The sequence below is a fragment of the Semicossyphus pulcher genome, unplaced genomic scaffold (assembly GCF_022749685.1).
Source record: "Semicossyphus pulcher isolate SPU_LCO1_2020_fin unplaced genomic scaffold, fSemPul1.0.p SCAF_19, whole genome shotgun sequence".
NCBI classification, from domain to species: Eukaryota; Metazoa; Chordata; class Actinopteri; order Labriformes; family Labridae; genus Semicossyphus; species Semicossyphus pulcher.
This window is the reverse complement of record NW_027211692.1, coordinates 6,857,682-6,877,651: the sequence shown is the minus strand read 5'-3', so window position 1 is coordinate 6,877,651 and position 19,970 is coordinate 6,857,682. Positions and strand designations below refer to the sequence as shown.

Below are 19,970 nucleotides of genomic sequence, written 5' to 3'. Positions count from 1 at the left end.
ACGCTCAGATGAAGGCAAACAGTCTGGAAAGGAAAGCGACCGTCAGCGAGGAAAATCAAGAGTTACAACCGGAGCCAACCGTGGACGTCACACATGCAACACTGTCTGGATATCTGGGAAGTGTGCTTCCGCAATTAACGTTTATCGCCATAGGTGCCGCCAAAGAGATCTTATAGATTAGCACTTGAAGGAGTGTTATGCCCCACACGAAGGCAGCCCTATGGGCTAACAGCTGTCCACAATTGATCCAACAAAATCACATGAAACATCTTAAGAAAGTCAAAAGCAAGATGTAGAAGATCTTCAGATGTAATCACCTGGGAAGAGCTGGGCAGACACAACAGAAGGGGGAAAAGGGACAGACAGTGCAGGGAGCACATAGAGCCGTAACAAGGAGTAAGGGAATTATAAAGGTAGCAGGTTCTGACTGCTGAGGTAGTTTTCAGTATCAGACGAGAGTGACGACTCAATATGAGGTTGAAGCAGAACGTCAGTGAAGCAGATTGCATGTTAACAGAGCGGCCTTCACTTTGTGTTGACGGGTAAATGATAGATTTCATCTGGTTTACGCAGAGCCTTTAATTTAAGCTTTGAGTAATGACTTGGCTTGTGCCCTCTCGCTCCTATCATCAGCTCTGTTGTGTATATACTGGCCACTGATCTTAGGTGCTCGGTTTGGGTCACAGCATCCATCTCATAACCTGAGTCTGCTATGACACAAGCTGAGTGTATCATCACAGGCTGTCCAATTCAGAGAGCTCCGCCCATGTTTCCAGTCCAGGGACAGAAAATACACACATAAATTCACCTCTTTGTGCGTGTGTTTGTGTTATTGCCCAGAATACCACATGGTTTAGGTTTCAGCTCCTTAACCAGTCTGAGGCGGGCCTGGGGCGGACAAACTGCGCTGGTCCAGTTTCAGCTCTGTTTCATCAGGCGGCAAGAGTCTAGCCTCGGGAAATGTGAGAGTGATGCAATGAGCTCTCATGACAGGTAGGGTTGGATACTTAGAAATCACACTACTTAGAAACTTTGTTGACATGCATTAATTCTAATATGCGAGAAAGTTCAAAAGAGTTCTGATGATTTCAGGAGAGAAAGTTTCACTGGCTGAACTTTCTGCTGTTTGATCAAAAGTTCAGCGGGGTAAAACAAGTGAGTTTGCAGTCTTTTTGATGTGTTTGTTACATCATCTCATCACTCGAGAGCCACTACTGAGTTTTAAACATGGATGACAATATGAAAACATTGGAGAAATATGAAACTCTGGCTGCAGACATGCTTTGCTTTCCCTAATCAAGCTGTTGTTAAGTGTTATGCAATCTGGGGAGTAGACATTCGAGGTAATTAGTAGAAATGGCGAAATGGACTGAAATTAAAGCCGCATGAAAAAGAGAAGTGCAGCCAGGGACACTAACAGAGACATTATAATGATTTAAGACTTCATCATATCAAACACGCAAAGAGAAAGATCTGATATCTGACCTGGAGTTTGGTGTGGTCAGTGTCACATGATGAATGACTGAGCTGCAGAACATAATGTGAATGAGATGTTTTGGCAAAACGGGCGTTTGAACACAAAAGCAGCACTGAAAGAAGTCTGGCTTCATGTAGGTGTGGTGCTCGTTTGAAAAAACAAATAAGGCAGATCATGTGAAGTAGCTTCTTTATGGTTTCTCTGAAGTCTTCCGTCGCCACCTGTGCTTAAAAACCTGGCACGTGTAAAGCTTTTATTTCAAATATCGTGTGATGGTATTGTGATTGTGTTACATCATATGACTATCAGGGTTTAAATAACACTTAATGTCTATCATTAAATCAAATCTTGCTCATTTGAGATATGTTTTTCTTGAGATTGAGACAGTGCTGGGAGTGAGCCGGGCTGTTTGAGGCCCCTGAGACAGAAGGGACTTTTGAGTTGTGCAGTTCATATAAGGTTACAGGGTGGTGCTGCTGACTTCACGTCGAAAGCAACAAAACATCAGTGTTCAGAGGAGCGAGTGTGTTTTTGCACATGTTCATGTTCTATCTTTGTAAATAAAAACCTGGAAAGCGTGCAGCTCCGAACAGATCCTAATTACACACAGCCATTATCATCTGATTCATGTTCAGTCATTAGCTGAGCAGGGAAAAACGTGACAGAGGCGATAATGTGTTCTCAGAAGTACTTTAATCAGGCACTTTTACTCAAAACATTTCTCGGGAGTCTAGAATATGTGTGAACATTTGGAGGAGTTTCTCTTCTATGGCACCGTTTTACACACAGCATGAACAAACATGGAGCGTAAGTGGCAGCTAACACTGTTCAATACAAAACAATACAAACAACAAGGTACCTTCATTTTATCACATAGGTAGCATTCATGTTTATTTGGCCATGGTCAAAAAAGCATCTTTGTAAATAATTTACCAAGCCTCTCAGCTGCTGAGGTCTACCTTTAATAAATTAAAATACTGTTAAAAGTTAGTGTTGCTTTAGACAGTGTTACACAAGTCTAAAACTGAGCAATAAGCAATACTTCATTATTGATTAAAAGGCGAGAGGAATCCACATTTCAGCCATGGCAGGGCTCTAAGTAATCATTAATGCAAATGTACACACTTCATTTTGTAAAGGCAACAAAAACACATTCATGAATGTATCTGAGACGTAGGCATCTGTGTAAGAGCATTATGTGATTTATGGCTGAACATGTACATGACATGAACTTCTTCTCCCTAACTTGGAGACATTCTCAGGTGGTGTTTGAACATTCATAAATATACACTTTTGCATTCTTAAAGTGATAATCTCGAAGATTTTCATGTAAGTAAAAGTCACTATGCGTCGCCAAATAAGGTAACACAATGGTGACTGAGCCTATGGCCCACTGATGAAAGCCTTTGCATCTGCAGTCTTACAGACTGGGTGTCTGTGGCAACTTTCACAGAAAAAATCACAAGCAGCGCCCAGTTAGTGACGCGTTTTCCATCAGCCAGCAGTGGTTGGTCTGCCAGAGAGGGTAGGCGGAGCTAAGTGGCTGCTTTTCCGCTCTCTGCAAGTGTTGCGAGTAAACAGTAATCCACTATGGCTGAACAAACAAAGAAAACATCGATAACTACAGATACAGCTTCAAAAATAAGTGAAAATCCAAAGTAAAAGAAACTAATTTGACGCTCAGATGAAGGCAGTGGCACCAGTTGCAACAGGAGCCAACCGTGGACGTCACACATGCAACACTGTCTGGATCTCTGAGATGTGTGCTCCTGCAATTACCGTTTAACACCATAGGTGCCGCCAAAGAGAACGAAACTGAAATCTTCGAGATTAGCACTTTAAGATAACATTTTATAGTAATACTTTAATCCATACAGAATTATATATAGCGCTATTAAAAGGGGGGACAAATTAGGTCCAAATAACATTCATTATAGTTTCTCTTCTATGCAATAAATCTGGACAAAACTGGAAAAAAACGCTGCAAATTTCAGTGTCAGGGCAGCTCTGATTTACAGCCCGAGTAATGTTTCTTTCATGTTTTACTAAGGAGCCTTAGATGAAGACACAAATGGCCAACACCTGCTCACATTCTCTGGAATGATTCGACTGCTGATAGAGCAAACATTTCTACATTTATCATGTAGCTGCTCAAAGTTCATGTTTTATTTTCACAATGCAATGAAAGCAGTAAGGCGCGCAGTGAGAAGTTAAAGCCGGGGCACCTGAAGGACAGGATGTCAAGTTTGATTTTCCTTATGATAAGGGACATATGATGAGAACTTTACCTACTTCTCAGCATTTCACATTCACGATTACCTTCTGATGTGAGATCAAACACGGGATCCATAGAAAAACCTGATCACACAATACTCTATTCTGACTGATGTTTCATTTGTTCAAGCAAGGACGCCTCTTCCTCTAGAAATATTTACAATAATCCCAAATCACAAAACATTAATGGAGAGCTTCATTTCAAACCACAAGGATAAGTAATACGAGATAAAATCAACTTACAGTACAAACAAGTATACAGTACAATTCACAAATATACAAATATAGAAATATATTCTGAGGTTTAGCAACCTTTTGACACATTAATGCCATTTTTTGTCAGAAACCACTACAAGTATAAAAATATAGACAATGCTTTTGTACAAAATATTGACATCATGTATGAATCTCCGTTTGAATGTGCAAATCAACACTGATCAACAGAAGAATAAGCAGTTTCTGAATCATGCACACTCTCTCTCTTTCTTCTCACACACACACACACACACACACACACACACACATAAAAGGCATAGTCCATTTTGGCCAGTAAATGGTTCAGTTTGTCTCCAGTAAGCACCGCATCTTCAGCTATTTGGACTTCTTAGTGTAACCTTGTTTACTCGCTCTCTCGAGACAGACGAATTAAAAGAGAACAGCGTTGACTCATGCCAGTCTGCAGCCCCTGTGGTCATACAGTAGAAGAAGTCTGGGACAGCAATGACTCAGTTATAAGTCACCCTTAAGAATTAAATCCTCAGCTCTGCCTCCTCGCTGTGTTCCAAGTGGTGTTCGGTTGTGCTGATCATTGATGCAGAGGGGCCCTGTGAGACATTAAAGGGAGTGATCGCAGGAGAACGCGCTGCCAGCGGGGAGAGAGAGGGGGAGAAACTTGGAGACATGGCGACTGAGGAGATGGATCCCTCAGCGCTGAGAGGAGATCTCCGAAAAGAAGCCAAGCTAGGATAAGTCCTCCCCACAGCGGGCTTCGGAGGTACAGTTTTGGCCCCGGGGTGGGCCACAGAGGTTATGAGAGGCGGGGGGTCGATTCTTGGCTCGGCCTTTGCTTTGTGTTGAAATGACCTGCGAGGATTAGGAGGAGCTGTTTCATCTTTTAAACGTGCTATTTCAGTAAAAACATTTGCTAAGGGTTGGAACTGGGGACACCAGTTTAGCAGATAGTCCCAGTTATAGCTGCCCCTCAGCTCCTCGTCACTGGCCACGATGGCTGTTAGGGAGCCGTCCACAGCAGGCTTTCCATCCTCTGGGAAAGTATAATCTTTAGGGTGGGAGATGCTGAGTCCCCTCCCCACACCCACATACCCACCCCCCTCATCCCTATAGACTGGCACCTGGCCAGCTAATAAAGTACTATTCAAACTGCCCACTTTCTTCCCTCTGAACCAGTCTATGGAGGGCTCACAGGACACGTCTGACAGCTGATCCGCATCCTGCTGGATTCCAGAGTCCGGGCCTCGGGCGGAGATGCGCTCCTGCATGGAGGAGGAAATGCTTGACACTCGAGGGTATTCATTAATCATTCTGATCTCATCATCCTCTGCTGCCTCCGCCTCAGCAGAACCACGTCCGCTGGAGTGGGAGGGATCCAGGGACCCTCCACGAGTGTATGGACCCCCACTGCTGCCACTCTGAGTGGCCACATATCCCGGGAGGGCCTGGTGGTAAATCATTTCACTTGCTGCTATTTTAGTTTCCTCAAACTTGTGCAGCATGGTGCCTGACGCTGCTGTCCGTCCACAAGCTTTTTGGTCCTTTGTCCGGCGTCTTAATTTAACAAAGAATAGCGCCACAGCAATAATTATTAGTATGACGATGGTCCCAAGAGAAACTGCAATGACGCTGATAAGCAGCATGTTCATGTCTGTGGAGAGACCAAAAGACGTATGGGTCACATCTACGATAACTTTGGCCACTGCAACACGGGACGTCTCTAACGGACTCTGAGCAGCCACTTCCAGTGTCATCAGTCGTAGCTCTCGTTTGGAGCGACTCGCATGTCTACTGTAACTGTCCACCTTTAAGGAAACTGCTCCTGTGGATTTATTAACTTCAAAATAAGGCGAACTGTCTGCTAGAGAGTAGAGAACAATGCCATCAACGCCTCCGTCCTCGTCTCTGGCTTGCACTTTTCCAATGATCTGACCTTTCTTTGCTCCCTCAGGCACTTCAAATGAGAACTCTGAGGAGGTGAAAACAGGATCATATTCATCCTCCCCTGTGACATAAATCTGTACTGTTACAGTAGCAGAATAGTTTCCAGCATCTGTAGCAACAGCCACAAAGTGGAAGGAGCTTACTTTCTCAAAGTCGAAAGTAGAGCGAGTCCGCACTTCCCCTGACGTTTGGTTGATGAGGAAGGCCTCTCTCCCCTCTTTAGAGTTGTCTAGCATGTAATACTTTAACTGTCCAAAAACACCTCTGTCGTGGTCGATGGCATGCAGCATGGTGACTAAGGCATTCTTGGGTTGGTTTTCCCTGATGCTTGCTGTTAGTAGTTTAAGGGGAAAGAAGGGCCGGTTATCGTTGATGTCCTTCACCTCAACACTGACTGGAGCCAAAGCGTAGTGTCCTTGACCATCAGTGGCCTGGACAACAATCATATGGGACGACTGTCTCTCACTGTCCAGAGGTCTCTGCAGCCTTAAGGCTCCTGTCCACTGGTCCACCTGGAAAAGCTCTGTCTCGTCCCCTGAGCTTATGGAGAACTGCACCTCCCCATTGGGAGCAGAGTCTGGATCTGTGGCAGATAGATGCAAGATCTCCGTCCCTGCTGCTGCCCCCTCACTCAGCACCACGCTGTACTCTGCTCTGCTGAAAGCTGGAGGGTTGTCATTGGCATCTGTAACACTGATTAGGATAGGCACGCTGGAGCTACGCTGAGGGATTCCACGATCTGATACCACAACAGTCAGGTTATAACTTGGCACTGCTTCAAAGTCCAGATGCTCCACGAGGATCAGGCTGCCGACTGTCTGGAAGCCCTGCCCCTCCAAGAAGCGCACACTGCTCTCAATCTGGAAGGCATTACCTGAGTTGCCACTGGCGATGGCAAAATCAAAACCGCAGTTGTCCCGGGACAGGTCTCCATCCACGGCTTCCAAGGTCAGAACAGTTGATCCAGGCAGCCCATCCTCAGACACAGTGGCTCTGTACTCTGACTGGTGGAAGATGGGGGCGTTGTCGTTGACGTCGGACACTTGTACCTGGACAGTGGCGATGGATGAGAGGGATGGAGTGCCCTGGTCCCGCGCCTCAATTACCACCAGGATGGAGGGATTCTCAAAATCAAACTCTGTTTTTTGGTTGACGAACAGAGTGCCTGTAAAGTTACAAAATAACACGGTCATAAAAATGCATCATGCTGAGATAATCATATTAATTATTCACGTCATTAATTACGTATTTTGGTTCCCTGTCAAAGCATTAACAATGAAGAGAACAATACTTCAGGGTAAGGAATTGCAGTGGAGAGTAGGAGACAGAATAGCTGTAGGCTGAAAGAGTCCTCTTTTATAACACGCTTATTTTTAGATGCTATCTCAACCAAAACATCTGAGGCAAATAACATTAAATCTGGCTTTCCATGACTTTAATGAACAAAATGATTAAATATTTTGCAATGCCTGTTGCAAATACGTCCAAACCCCAAATGTGCATCTGAGAAGAGCCTTAGGGGATAACATTTTTATGAAGGGTAATTAAGAGGAGCTCTGGTTAGAAAACAGGATTTACAAACCAGAAATGTGCACATATAAAGCTCACCATTGCTCGGGTCAATGTAGAAGACTCCCCTGGTGGATGACATTACTCTGTAGGTAATCTTCCCATTCTCCCCAAAGTCCCGGTCAGTGGCTGTTACTGTTACCACTGCACTGCCTGCTGGGAGGTGCTCTGATACAGTCACCTGATGAGACACACAACATGGATATATGTGTTTCTATTACATATATTTCAACACTTAAGCAAACTTATATCTTAAATTTAACTGCATATGAAGGTGTGATTACGGGTAATTGAAGGTAGCTGTACCTGATACAAGTCTTGAGTAAAGACAGGCGCATTATCATTCACGTCATCCACCAGTATGGTGAGGTTGGCCTCGCTTTGATGTTTAGAGTCGGATGATCGGACGGTCAGAGTGTACCACGTCCTCTCCTCGTAGTCCAGAGGGCCGGTCAGAGATACGCCTCCTCCGTAACGGTGAATCCCAAACATGCCTTGGCTGCTTGTTTCCAGGTGTAACGTGTAGGAGAGGGCTGGCCCTGAGTCCACGTCATTTCCGGTGACCTGTGTGATAACTGTGCCGACAAGAGTATCTGTATGTGTGTGATAACAAGGCGGGGAGGAAGGAGAAGAAGAGCAGACATTTAGGTTGGAGCTGAAATGAAGCACAGAGTAAAAAAGTAAGTTCAGGAAAAACTTTTTTTTCTCTTTTTAAAGAAATATCCTGTTGTGGAAAGCCTTGATCTAAAGACAGGAAATGAACAAAGGAACTTGGCAATAGTGTTTTTTGATAATAGGGTCAGACTGTTCTCACTGAGCCACGCTGAGCGAGCTGCCAGGCAGAGTGATCGGAGGCTTTCCGATAAGATCACTGGACTAACTTCCACTGTGAAGCCGACTTACCCTCAGGCACTCGGATCTCCCGAGGCAGAGGAATCATGGGACTGTTGTCGTTGAGGTCAATGATGATGACAGTCAGGGTCGCAGAGCCAGCAAGCCGCGGGGTTCCCCGGTCTGTTGCCGTAACGACAAGCCTGGTGCCACAAAAATAATGTCAGTGTGTGAACTTTTGACTTGGATGAACTTGGTTATGTAATGTTTCTTCATTCACAAAGATTAACCTTTTTTTCCACAATAAGCATGAGAAAATACTTTTTAGACAAAATACTTGCACAATCTTCAGCTTATTTTGCATTTTCTTCCATTTATTTCAAATCGTTCTTTAAAGAAATACATTTTGAGCAGCTTACTTAACTTTTTTTAATGAAAATATGCACAAAAAAGGTTTTACTATTAAAACAGGGAAAGTTATCTGTGAGAGAGAATGGAATTGTCACAGTAACAAACAGTCAACTGGTGAAGGCTAAGAGGAACCACATGGCAGGATGTGATCACACACACGGAGGAAAGAAGTGTGCAAAAGATCAAACTCACTTTGTTTGCGTCCAGATCTCTCTGTCCATTATGGCTGCTGTGGTGATGCTGCCCGTCAGTGGGTCTATCTTAAACAAGCCGCTCATAGACGATGACCTGATGGAGTAGGTCACCTGACCATTCTGACCCTGGTCCAGGTCATCTGCAGCAACCTGAGGAAATGACCACCCCATTTGAAATATGTGCGACAGCTGTTTTAGTGTAACATGAACTAGTGAGCGATATTGGACTTCGAAGTCAAGAGTTCATAAAACGGGCTGTATGGACCGGGCTTCATTGCACAAATGATTCTATAGCGTATTCAGTTGGGACTTTTCTCTACAGCAGTGAGAGTTTCCAGACTTCTGATGCATGAGTTATTTTCATTCTGCAACTCTACACACAACAGCCAAGCATAATAAACATGTGTGGGATAGGCTACTGCACCTGGATAATGGGGAAATCGTAGCCCTGTGCCTCTCTTATGTAGGCTACATAGTTCTGCAGTTGGAAGCGGGGCAAGTTATCATTGACGTCCTGCAGGATTAAGTTGACAGCCATGTACGAACTGGAGGATGCCGTCTCAGCTTTCACCACAAGGCGGAGTTTCGGGGTCTCCTCAAAGTCTATTCCCTCGGATTTCTGGACCCATATTTCACCTAATTCACAAAAATAACTATGAGTCACACTGTGGACGTGGAAAACACTGTGTTGTAGCGTATGCTGCCATCTCTGCACTTACCAGTAATGGAGTTTATTCCAAAAGATTGGATTCTGTTTCCACTAAAAATACTGTAGCTGATACCAGTTTGAGAACCATCGGGGTACTGGGCCTGAGTCTGTGTTACTACTGTGCCTGTGAGGGGAAAAACAGACGAGGTTGAAACATTTTTTAATGTTGAAAAAAAAACGTATTTCTAAATAAATTCCCTGTATATAGTAGTAAGGTTAAAACTTGTACCTGTAGCAGCGTTCTCCTGCAGACTGACGTCTCTGGCCATGCGAGAGAAGCGAATCCCGCTGTAGCTCTGCTCCCTGATATAAATGATAACCACCCCCAGGGAGGACTGAGCCGGATTGCCCTGGTCCATGGCCTGAACTATCAAAGTCCTCTGGCTTTGAGTCAGAGTCTGCAGCTTCTCTGTGGCCTGGATGTCTCCTGTCAGCGAGTTAATGGTGAAGCCCCTTACAGGGTTGGCGAAACGATAAAACACAGAGCCATTAGCACCAAAGTCCTTGTCCTCTGCCCTCATGGTGGCCAGCACTCTGCGGTTTGACACGCTGCTGGCGGAGATGTTCACAATAAGAGGGTCCTGAATAAAGAAGGGGGCGTTGTCGTTCACATCCTGAATGTAGACGGTCACCTGAACCGTGGAGTTCAGTGGGTTCACGGGGGAGGAGTCAGTGGCACACACATCAAAGGTGTAAGAGGCGGTCCTTTCTCTGTCCAGAGGTGCTGCTGTGATAATGCGACCCGTGTTCTGCTCTATGATGAACATGCTCTTGGAGCCACTGCTCAAATAGTACAGCACCTGGCTGTTGGGGCCCTGGTCCAGATCAATGGCTTTCACCTCCAGGAGCAGTGAGCCTATGGGAACATCCTCTGAGATGTCTGCAGTGTAGCTGCTGCTCTGAAACTGGGGGCTGTTATCATTCATGTCCATAACTGTAACCTCCACTGTCGCCGTACTGCTGAGGGGAGGGTGACCCTGGTCCTGAGCTGTGACTGTTAGTGTGTAACCAGCCCTCTTCTCCCGATCCAGCGGCCTTGAAGTTGACAGCACACCTGACTGCCTGTCCAAGCGGAAGTCTCCAGAGGGATCCCCAGCTGTAGGAGTGCAAGTGCAAAGGGTAAGAAATTGCTGTAAAAATGGAAACTCACAGACTCAGCTGAGCTGAAAAGTAAGAAACTGAACAGTCCAATAAACCAAATTCTCACCTGTAATTTTGTAGTTAATCTCCCCACTATCACCTGCGTCCTTGTCAGTGGCTCTCAGGGTAAACAGGGGCAAAGCCTCCAGGTTCTCGGGCACCTCTATGCTGTAGTAGAGACGTCCAAAGAGAGGAGCGTTGTCATTCTCATCCAGCACTCTGATCATCACGGTGGCTTTGGCATAATTTGGGGGAAGGCCTCCATCTTTTGCATAAACTGTCAAAGCATAAAAAACACAGCAGCATTCATTGTGATTTTCACGAGATGGTGATTGCCACATGACACATTTGAAATTCAGAAAGTAACTCTTAATATTAAGCATCATAAAGCAGGCGTGTTTAATCTGTGATTGAGTAAGACAGTCAGAGGACGTACCTGTCACAGTGTAGGACTCCTGGAGCTCCCTGTCCAGGGTCTTAGCTGTTGATATTACACCTGTAACTGGGTTGATTGTGAAGCCCTCCTGAGAGATACCGCCGTATGTCACCTGTCCATTGGATCCTACAGAAAAACACAGTCACTATGCTTTCATTCAAAAACAGATTATACAAAAATAAAACCCCAAACAAAATGTCACCAGAGCTCAGAAAGTTAACTTTTACCTGTAAACACTTGAAAACAGGATACGGAACATATTTGGATTCCTCTTGTAAATAGCCTGTATACTTGTTTGTTGTGTCAAAAGCTTTGCTGTCTAAGCATTTGGCAGTGACGCCCCCTCAGGTGTCTGGATGCCAGATTGCGTGCTAACACAAAGCAGTCTGGCAACCTCACCTGTTTACTTCACTGATTGCTTTTGGAGAGAAAGTTTATAATCCTTCTGTTTTATGTGCTTCTGACTAAGTCAAGGAGAATGCGCCCATTCTGTACCCCCACCCCCACCCTTCTGTGTAGTCCTCAATTAAAAACAACTGTTAATGTCTGTAATTTGAACACGTACTTGGCACATGAAGGCTGAGAAGAATTACAGGCATTTTTTGATTGTCTTAATTGCTGAAGCAGCACAATTTGGTATCCATTAACAAACACACGTGTTGGTTAAGAGCAGGCTACATTTGGTTGATAGTTAGACTACAAGGTTAAATGTACCTACAATTAGAATTTCTATAAATACATTTAAACATGTAGTTAGAAGCTGTTTCACATCGAAATATAGTCATTTAATTGAAGTTGAAACTTTGGTCCAAAACAAACTTTCCAACCCACTTTTAAATAGATTATTCCAGCCATATTTTGATCTTCAAAATATTAAAATACTGTTCAGTGGGAAACCTTTGTTGACGAAAACTGCACATATGTCTCACCTTGGTCCAGATCAGAGGCGAACACTGTCAACACGCTCGTTCCTGTAGGCTGGTTCTCTGAAATCTGGGCTTCGTACTGGCTCTCCTCAAACCAGGGCTCCTCATCGTTAACATCAATCACATGAACACACAGCAGCTGGCTGGACGAGTGCCCAGGTATCCCATGATCCTCTGCGACTATTGTGAGGTTAAAGACGTCCTGCTCCTCACGGTCCAGAGGTTTGAAAATAGACAGAGAGCCTGTAGAGAGATGAATCAGGGTGAAACGTGAGGAGAGATTTCCAGTATGTGTGTGTGGGTTACTTTATTACAGCCTCACAGAGGCAGTCACACACGACAGCACACGATATGAAAGCATGTTATCAAAGGCCATAAAACATACAACTTCCCATGGTTCTGTGTAGTCAAGTCACGTCAAAAGTAAGTGTGAAAAGTTGCCGTGTGAGGGCCAAATCAGGGCTAATCTCCTCCACACACACAGCTTGCCTACCTGAGCGCTACCACCACCACAGCTCTAACAGCCCCACAGTCTGGCCACAGTTTACGAGATTTTCCATTGGAGAGTGCCGCAGCCATCGAGAGAGAAGCAGTAAACACACACTCTAGACACGCAACAGCCAGGCCTGCCGTGCTCCGTAGAAATTAGGGGCACCCTTGCCTTTTCATTATCCTGCCCTAAGAGGGTTGAGCTTGCATTGATTCAATTTCAATTTCATGCTTTAAAATGAGCTACAACTGTTAAAGAAAGAGAGCCAGGGCAGTGTGGGTTTTAACTTTTCTGCGCATGTTTTTGCTTTGTATCTCACTAGGACTGAGATAACTTGCCCCTAAGACTTTAATCTGGTTGGAATTACAAGGAGGAATATTTTCACCAAATTTGACTCCTCTGTGATCCTGCCGTATCCCTGGTCACTGATAACACATGGGCAGGAGAGACACAGAGGGAAACAGGAGAACGTTTTTACTTTGGATGTTTTCAATTCCAGCTTCTTAAGCCTATGTGAGCGTTGTGGCGCCAACACTTTGGACTGCAGTGTGAGGGTTAGCTGAGGTAGCTCAGCCACAAGCACAACTTTTTTGTTTTCTACGCAGAAGTCATTCATCAACTTTTGAAGTGTTAATCCCTGAATGTGTTGTCTTTACAAAGAAGTCATTTACCTTATCACCAGAGCACTCTCCCATCCCTCCAAAAGTGAAAATAATGACCTCTCCTGTGACAGTGACTGATGAGACTGTGTCTCTCACTCTCTGCCTTTGTGTATTCCGAATAATAGCGTGATAGTTCTCTCTGTTGTGGTCAGCTGTGATGCTAAAGTAATGAAAACAGAGTGTGTAGAGATGGTCCAAGGTCGACAGTCACTGACCCCGAAACAGGAGCAAGCCAGGTGCTCAAAGGATTAACTCTGTCATTATTCTAACAAATAACCAGTGTGCATGAACACTTCAAGGTGAGCACACACACTGGGCTCAAGCAGAAGTGGCATGCATGACAGCTCCTGAATGTTTCCATCCCCGAGCTGCTCCAGGGGGCAAACTGGTTTGTGACTTAAAGGAGGAGGCGGAGCCGACGTCGACACGTGTCTCAAAAACCACAACAAAGCCCACCGGACCAAATAGCCCAAGGTCAGCGCTGACTAAGTGACAGAGTCTCATGCAAGCACACAAACACATATGTGCATGCCTACACACACACACACACACACACACACACATGTGCACACATAAACACGCGTAACTGATCCTTTCTCTAATGGTTCCCAGAAGCCGGAGCAGGAGGTTCTTTGGTCTTTCATGGGAATAGATCCACAATAACAGATGATGGTTGTGTGTGTGTGAGTGTGTGTGTGTGTGTAAGTGTGTGTGTGTATGTGTGTGTGTGTGTGTGTTATATATTTGGCAGGCTGCTCCATCTGTCTGGCCTCCAACTAAGAGAAATAAGTCATGAAGGGTGAAGCAAGAGTTGTGCTGCACTGAGACGTAAGCAGACGTATTACTAGAGTTTGTGTTTATGGAGGGGGATGTTTGATGATGTGGTTGAGGGCGGTGTAGGAGCACATAGAAAGAGGAGTACACATGCAATGCAGAATGTATGTGGAGGTGGCACAAATGCTTGGGAAGTTCAGGTGAAGAGAGGCAGATTCGCTTGTCCACTGAAAATGAAAATATTTCCGCTTGCGCAAGGGACTTTCAAGACTCAGTAATGTGTAAGGCTTGGTATTCCAAACAGGTGTTGAATATAGTTTCACTATTATCAATATAAAGCAACAGGAGGAGCAAAGGGGAGTGAGCCTGGTGGAATATAACTAAACAACTGACCTGATAAAATCCTGCAGACTGATTGTAGCCAGCTGCTGTTTGCACTAATAAGAATGTCTGATCTGTTCACATGTGCATTATTCATATTGTATTGTATGTATACCTTCATCCTTCTCACAGATACATATGCATTGTTTTTCGTGGCTCACACAGGAAAAGGAAAAACAATTCAACCTCACCTTCTCTCAGATCTACTATTCTAGTAAAAGTTGTGGTCATGGTTTGAAAAAAAGCCAACAAAAATTGTTGGGCATATTCAGCATGTAAGTCAGCTTGGCATTGAACCATCACCTCCCACACCTTCTTGGCCTTACTCTGTGCTCTTGGCTGGACTCACCAGTGTTGGGGTTGAGGCTGAAGGTCCCTCCAGTGTTGCCTGACTGGATGCTGTAGGTCACTCTGCCATTCTCGCCTTGGTCCGCATCTCTGGCCATGACATACAGCGCCACAAAGCCCACCGGCTGGTCCTCCATCACACTGACGGCTGTAGGCGAGCTGAACACTGGTGGGTTGTCATTCTCATCAGTAACGTACACCCTCGCGGTGATAGAACCCCAGTGTCTCTGGCTGACATCTACAGCCGAGTCTGTTGCCTTAACAACCAGTATCAGGTTGGAGGTAACCTCATGGTCCAGCTCCTGGCCTAAAGAGAGAACCCCGGTCGAGGGGTCAAGTGTCAGAAGGCCAGGGGTGTCTGGCCACTGGTGGAGGATGGAGTACCTCAGCTCGCTGTTGGGCCCGCTGCCGTCCTTATCTGTGGCCTGGAAAGTGTAGACGGACGAGCCGGATGCCATGCTCTCAGAGATGACGATGGTGATGGGGTCCTCTGGGAACTGAGGGGAGTGGTCATTGCTGTCCTCAACGTCAATGTCAAGGTGGACCAGGGTGCTGCTGGGCGGGGCCAGAGAGAAGTCATCCACCTCGATCTGCAGGGTGTAGCGCTCGTCTCGTTCATAGTCAAGAGGGCGAGCCAGGTAAACGTCTCCGGTCAGCCGGTCAACGACAAAGGTCCCATCTCTGTCTGTGCCCCCCACCACCATGTAGGTCACCTCCCCTTCCTCTGAGCTGTCTCGCTCACGGAGGCGGACAGAGCCAATAACGGAGCCCGGCTTGGTCTCCTCCACAGAATTGAATGTTAAGGAGAGGGAATTGGTCTTAGAAGAAGGTTTGTTGGTGCTGAGAACCTAAAAGAAAGAAAAACAGTGTTTGAATACTTGAGGAAATAGTAACCTGACACTGGATCTAACACTTTATTTAGATGCCCAACGGCAACTGAAGCTAACAATTTTAGATACAAAGAATGAAAATGGATTTTTGGGAAAAGCAAAAACAGATTTTGTCTGGTCCACTCTCTTGTACCGCACATGTCCACTGGGAATAAATGAAACCAGTTACAGGAAGTTTTCATAGACTTGAAAAACACGCCTGCTAACCTTAATCACACTTAATGGAGCGCTCATGTCGCTGCCAGGAAAAATAATAAAAATATTGATGATAAAAGTCACACCATCAGAGGAGGAAACGGTAAAAGGGTTGGAATTTAGTACTTTGACTGTGTCCTGTGCTGTGTGTTGCTTTAAACTTCTACAGTTCAAGAGTCTTCAAAGACAACAACATTATTAATTCTCTCCTTTGTATGAAAGAGCCCCATAAGTAACACGTGGCACGTTGTTTTAATAAAACATTATTTCTTTGATACAATCTTGGACTAAGAACATTTAAGAAGCTGTAAAGGAGGAGGGAGCGAGTGATATTGTATTAATCACATTTTTAGCAGCCTCGCTGACAGTGTTTTGTTAGATTAACACGCACATTACTGAGCAGATCTTACAGTGAGCAGGCAATCCAAAAAATATAGTGTTTGTTGTGAAACCTTCATGACAAGCTGTAAATTGGTTCCACATTAGATGGAAAAGCATTGCTCCATAAATAAATTGGAGTGGTCCAATCCTATCATTGATGGATTTAGAAAATCAGTCTGAAAAGATGATTAAAGGAAATTACGGAAATGCGTCAGCTGGCAGGAACAACACTGCGCTATTAAATCCAATTAACTAATAATTATGACTTTCATTTTTGTGTTTTTGGAAAAGGGGGAAAGTGGACTGGCACTCACTGGAGCTGTTTACATGGCAGCTCTATTTTCCTGGAACTTTTCCTTCCAGCGTTCTTCCATTGTGTCCTTTTTCTATATTAAATATTAACTGAATTACCTTCAATGCTGTGTTTTATGCGAGTGTAAAGACCCGCTGCTCATTCCAAAAGGGCTACTGTATTAAAAAAGTGTTGAAGTCATTGAGTATGACCTTGATCAGAGCAGTCTGCAGCTGGCCCTCATCACCAGCCAGCTGGGAGTATTTGATTCAAACCCACTTTTCCATTTCAGATAGAAATTTCCCTTTTGAAAACTCACAGGGGAAGAAAAGGGAGGGGATGGGAGGGAAGCTTGTCAGAAGTGAGGCTGATATGTCTGCAGCGGGGCTGAGAGGCCCTGAGACATGGGTCCTCTCAGCCCCCGAGTCCATTCTTTGATATTAAATAGGTGAGCGGTGAGGGTGTTTGTGCTGGCCGAGCTCCAGTAAAAGTCTGACCTGAATGGTGAGGGAGCAGGAGGTGCTGCGAGGGGGCAGGCCTCTGTCAGTGGCCGTCACCATCAGGGTGTAGTCCGCCCGCTCTGAGTGGATGAGAGGGGATGATGAACGCAGCTCCCCAGTGTTTGGGTTCAAAGAGAATCGCTCAGCCCGGAGACCTGGGGGAGACAGAGAGTCCAAACTTCAACTGAAGATGATGTATGTCGGAGCGCAAAATGCACAAAGCCGGTGTGTCAGTTTAGCATTAAAACGTCGCCTTTTTCAGACAGTGATGGATGATTCTTACTGACACTGAAAAAACAAGAATGTGAGACTGAAAAATGATCGAGTGAACAGAAAACAGCATAAAATTATGCGTTTTGCTAAAATGAAGTATAAAACACCAAAGCTGTCCTGATTTTTCTCATTTCTAATTCAAATTTTTCCCTACATGTATAATCATGAGACCTCACTGTGTACCACCACATTCCTTAAACTTCAACATGAAGCACATAAGCATACATATTAATATTCTAACAACTATTATGCAAACATGAGGACTCTCTTTGCTTTACTGCAGGTACTATACCTGACAAAGAGTAGAACACGGTCCCATTCTCTCCTTCATCGGGGTCTTTGGCCTGCAGGCTGCCCAGTAAAACCCCAGAGGACTGGCCTTCTGTCACCTATGGATTTAGGACACAAATAGATGTCAAGAAAGACATAAAAGACATTTAATTTTGTGCCTGTCTGGGTTTCTGTTTTGATGTGTCACCTGTATGATGAGGTTTTTGCCTGACTGGCTGTGGGTGAAAGCAGGATCATTGTCATTGTCATCCAGCACGGTGATGAAGGCCGTGCCTGTGGCACTTCGAGGGGGCGCACCTCCGTCTTGAACCACCACCACCAGCTGGTAGCTCGACTGCTGCTCTCGGTCCAGAGTAGTCCTTGTACTGATCTCACCTGGGAAGAGGAGGAGGAGGATGAGAGGGATTTTATGCCAAGGCACTCGTCCAGACGACTAGAATAATGATGAGAGACTTAGAGGCCAGAAGGCTTTGATCAATGTCACACAAGTAATAGACATGTACAGTGCGCAGATGTTCATGAACACGCACACACAAATAGAGGGATTTTGAAAGGTTGGCAGATGCGGTAGAGACGCATAACTCAGCCAGAAAGTGATCACAAATCAGAGACTGTGTCTCCACCCACAGACTAACAGACTCAGCAGGCCAATTAGAGCCCTGCAAGACGCTTAGTGCGGCTGTCACCCGCATCTGACTAATTCATGACGGTGGGGAAGAGGCAACTGTTGGCTCTCATCTCTGAGAGATTGCTTAGTGAGATGAGTCAAAAATGTTTCGTTTTTCGCAAATCTTTTTAGTTTTTGAAGACATAAAAAATGTTTCTTTTGATATCATGATCGCTTGTTTTTCATACATTGAAAAAGGATCCCTTATAAAAAAAAGTTTGAGGAAAAGAGTTTCAATTTTAGCTCGATCAACAGAAAAATATAATAGTTGTATTTAAACTGACTCAGATTTTCTCTGGTTTCTATTGAAGGAAAATATTCCACAAAACCTAAAAGACATCAAAAATTGAACAAAGAATATCAGCAGTGCAGTTTTTTTTTCACATTCTGTGTCAACAGCTGCATTATTAAAGACGATGTTACAGTTAGCTAACAACTTTTTTTTCATTCATGCCTGCTCTGCTATGCTCTCTCTTCAACGTCTCCAGAGACATCTTAACATTTTCAGTTTTGGTTGCATAATAAAATGAACCAAAGCAATCCCAATTTCAACGCTCAGATTGAACAAACCAGCTGTGTTTGCTGTGTATAATCTTCGTACATCACTTTTGAATTCACCTGTGTGGGAGTTTATCTGGAAGTGGCGTTCAGGGTGCAGCAGACGGTAGCTGAGGCGTCCATTGGAGCCGCTGTCTCGGTCTGTGGCCGACACGTGACCAAAGCCTGTTCCTGCCGGCAGGTTTTCTCTCACAGCCATGAAGACCCGGTCCTGTGTGAGCCGAGGAGAGTTGTCATTCTCATCAGTCACAGATATCCGCACTGTGGCGCTGCCCGTCTTCTTCAACTGTCCATGACCTTGGCTTGCCATCACTGTTAGAAGATACATGTCTTTGACTTCTCTGTCCAGGGCACTCTTCACAAACAGCCAGCCACTGTCTGCAGCAATGCCAAACCCTGCTGCATCGCCGTCTGGACGCAGGTGATACGCCAGAGGACTCAGGTAACCCGAGCCAGGGGTTTCTCTGTTCAGAGCTCTGACCTGCAGGAAACGTGTGTTTATCGGAGTCCCTTCTTTCAGCTCTACACGGTAGGTGAGGGTGTCGAACACAGGTCCCTGGTCGTTCTCTGCCTGGACGTGAACCACAAGCACAAAGGTGGCGCTAAGCTGGGGCACTCCACTATCTTTGGCAATCACCTGGAGGTCATAACGGGGGGCAATCTCGTAGTTTAGGTTCCCTACCAATCTGATCTCACCACTGCTGCGCTCTATGCTGAAGGTCCTCTGCACTACACTTGGAGAAGAAAGATCAAAAGTGAGTTGTCCATTGACTCCAGAGTCTCTGTCCTCAGCTTGGACGCGATACACCACTGTGCCCATTTCTGTGTACTCTGGCAGCAGCAAGGACTCCGAGGACGAGGGCTGAAAAACAGGGGGGTTATCATTGATGTCTGCGATGGTAATGTGGACTCGGGTCTGGCCAAAGGCAGGGGGGTTTCCACTGCGGGCCTGCACCTCCAAATCCAGAGAGGACTGGGCTTCGTGGTCCAGGGGAAGACTGGTCCTTAGAGCTCCAGTGTCAGGATCCACTGTAAAGTATCCTGCAGGGTCCCCAGAGCTGATAGTGTAGGATATATCTCTGGAGGTGCCTGGACAGAGAGAAGGATGACGAAAAGCAGAGACGTC

At 45.3% G+C, this 19,970-nt stretch overlaps 1 protein-coding gene across 1 annotated transcript in view; it reads right to left on the bottom strand.

The window, feature by feature from the left end:
- Nucleotides 1-4,178: 4,178 nt before the first annotated feature.
- Nucleotides 4,179-19,970, bottom strand: part of LOC138597388 (protocadherin-16-like) — a 74,043-nt gene continuing 58,251 nt past the window's right edge. Inside the window, exons 5-20 of the mRNA XM_069668985.1 lie at nucleotides 18,905-19,933; nucleotides 17,807-17,994; nucleotides 17,621-17,717; nucleotides 17,053-17,210; nucleotides 14,799-15,645; nucleotides 12,146-12,385; nucleotides 11,217-11,342; nucleotides 10,848-11,057; nucleotides 9,870-10,736; nucleotides 9,651-9,764; nucleotides 9,356-9,567; nucleotides 8,930-9,081; nucleotides 8,399-8,529; nucleotides 7,802-8,088; nucleotides 7,535-7,676; nucleotides 4,179-7,091 (exon numbers count right to left, since the gene is read on the bottom strand). Coding sequence (XP_069525086.1) covers nucleotides 4,501-7,091; nucleotides 7,535-7,676; nucleotides 7,802-8,088; nucleotides 8,399-8,529; nucleotides 8,930-9,081; nucleotides 9,356-9,567; nucleotides 9,651-9,764; nucleotides 9,870-10,736; nucleotides 10,848-11,057; nucleotides 11,217-11,342; nucleotides 12,146-12,385; nucleotides 14,799-15,645; nucleotides 17,053-17,210; nucleotides 17,621-17,717; nucleotides 17,807-17,994; nucleotides 18,905-19,933 — 7,391 coding nt within the window. The 3' untranslated portion in view covers nucleotides 4,179-4,500. The remainder of the gene's footprint in view (nucleotides 7,092-7,534; nucleotides 7,677-7,801; nucleotides 8,089-8,398; nucleotides 8,530-8,929; nucleotides 9,082-9,355; nucleotides 9,568-9,650; nucleotides 9,765-9,869; nucleotides 10,737-10,847; nucleotides 11,058-11,216; nucleotides 11,343-12,145; nucleotides 12,386-14,798; nucleotides 15,646-17,052; nucleotides 17,211-17,620; nucleotides 17,718-17,806; nucleotides 17,995-18,904; nucleotides 19,934-19,970) is intronic.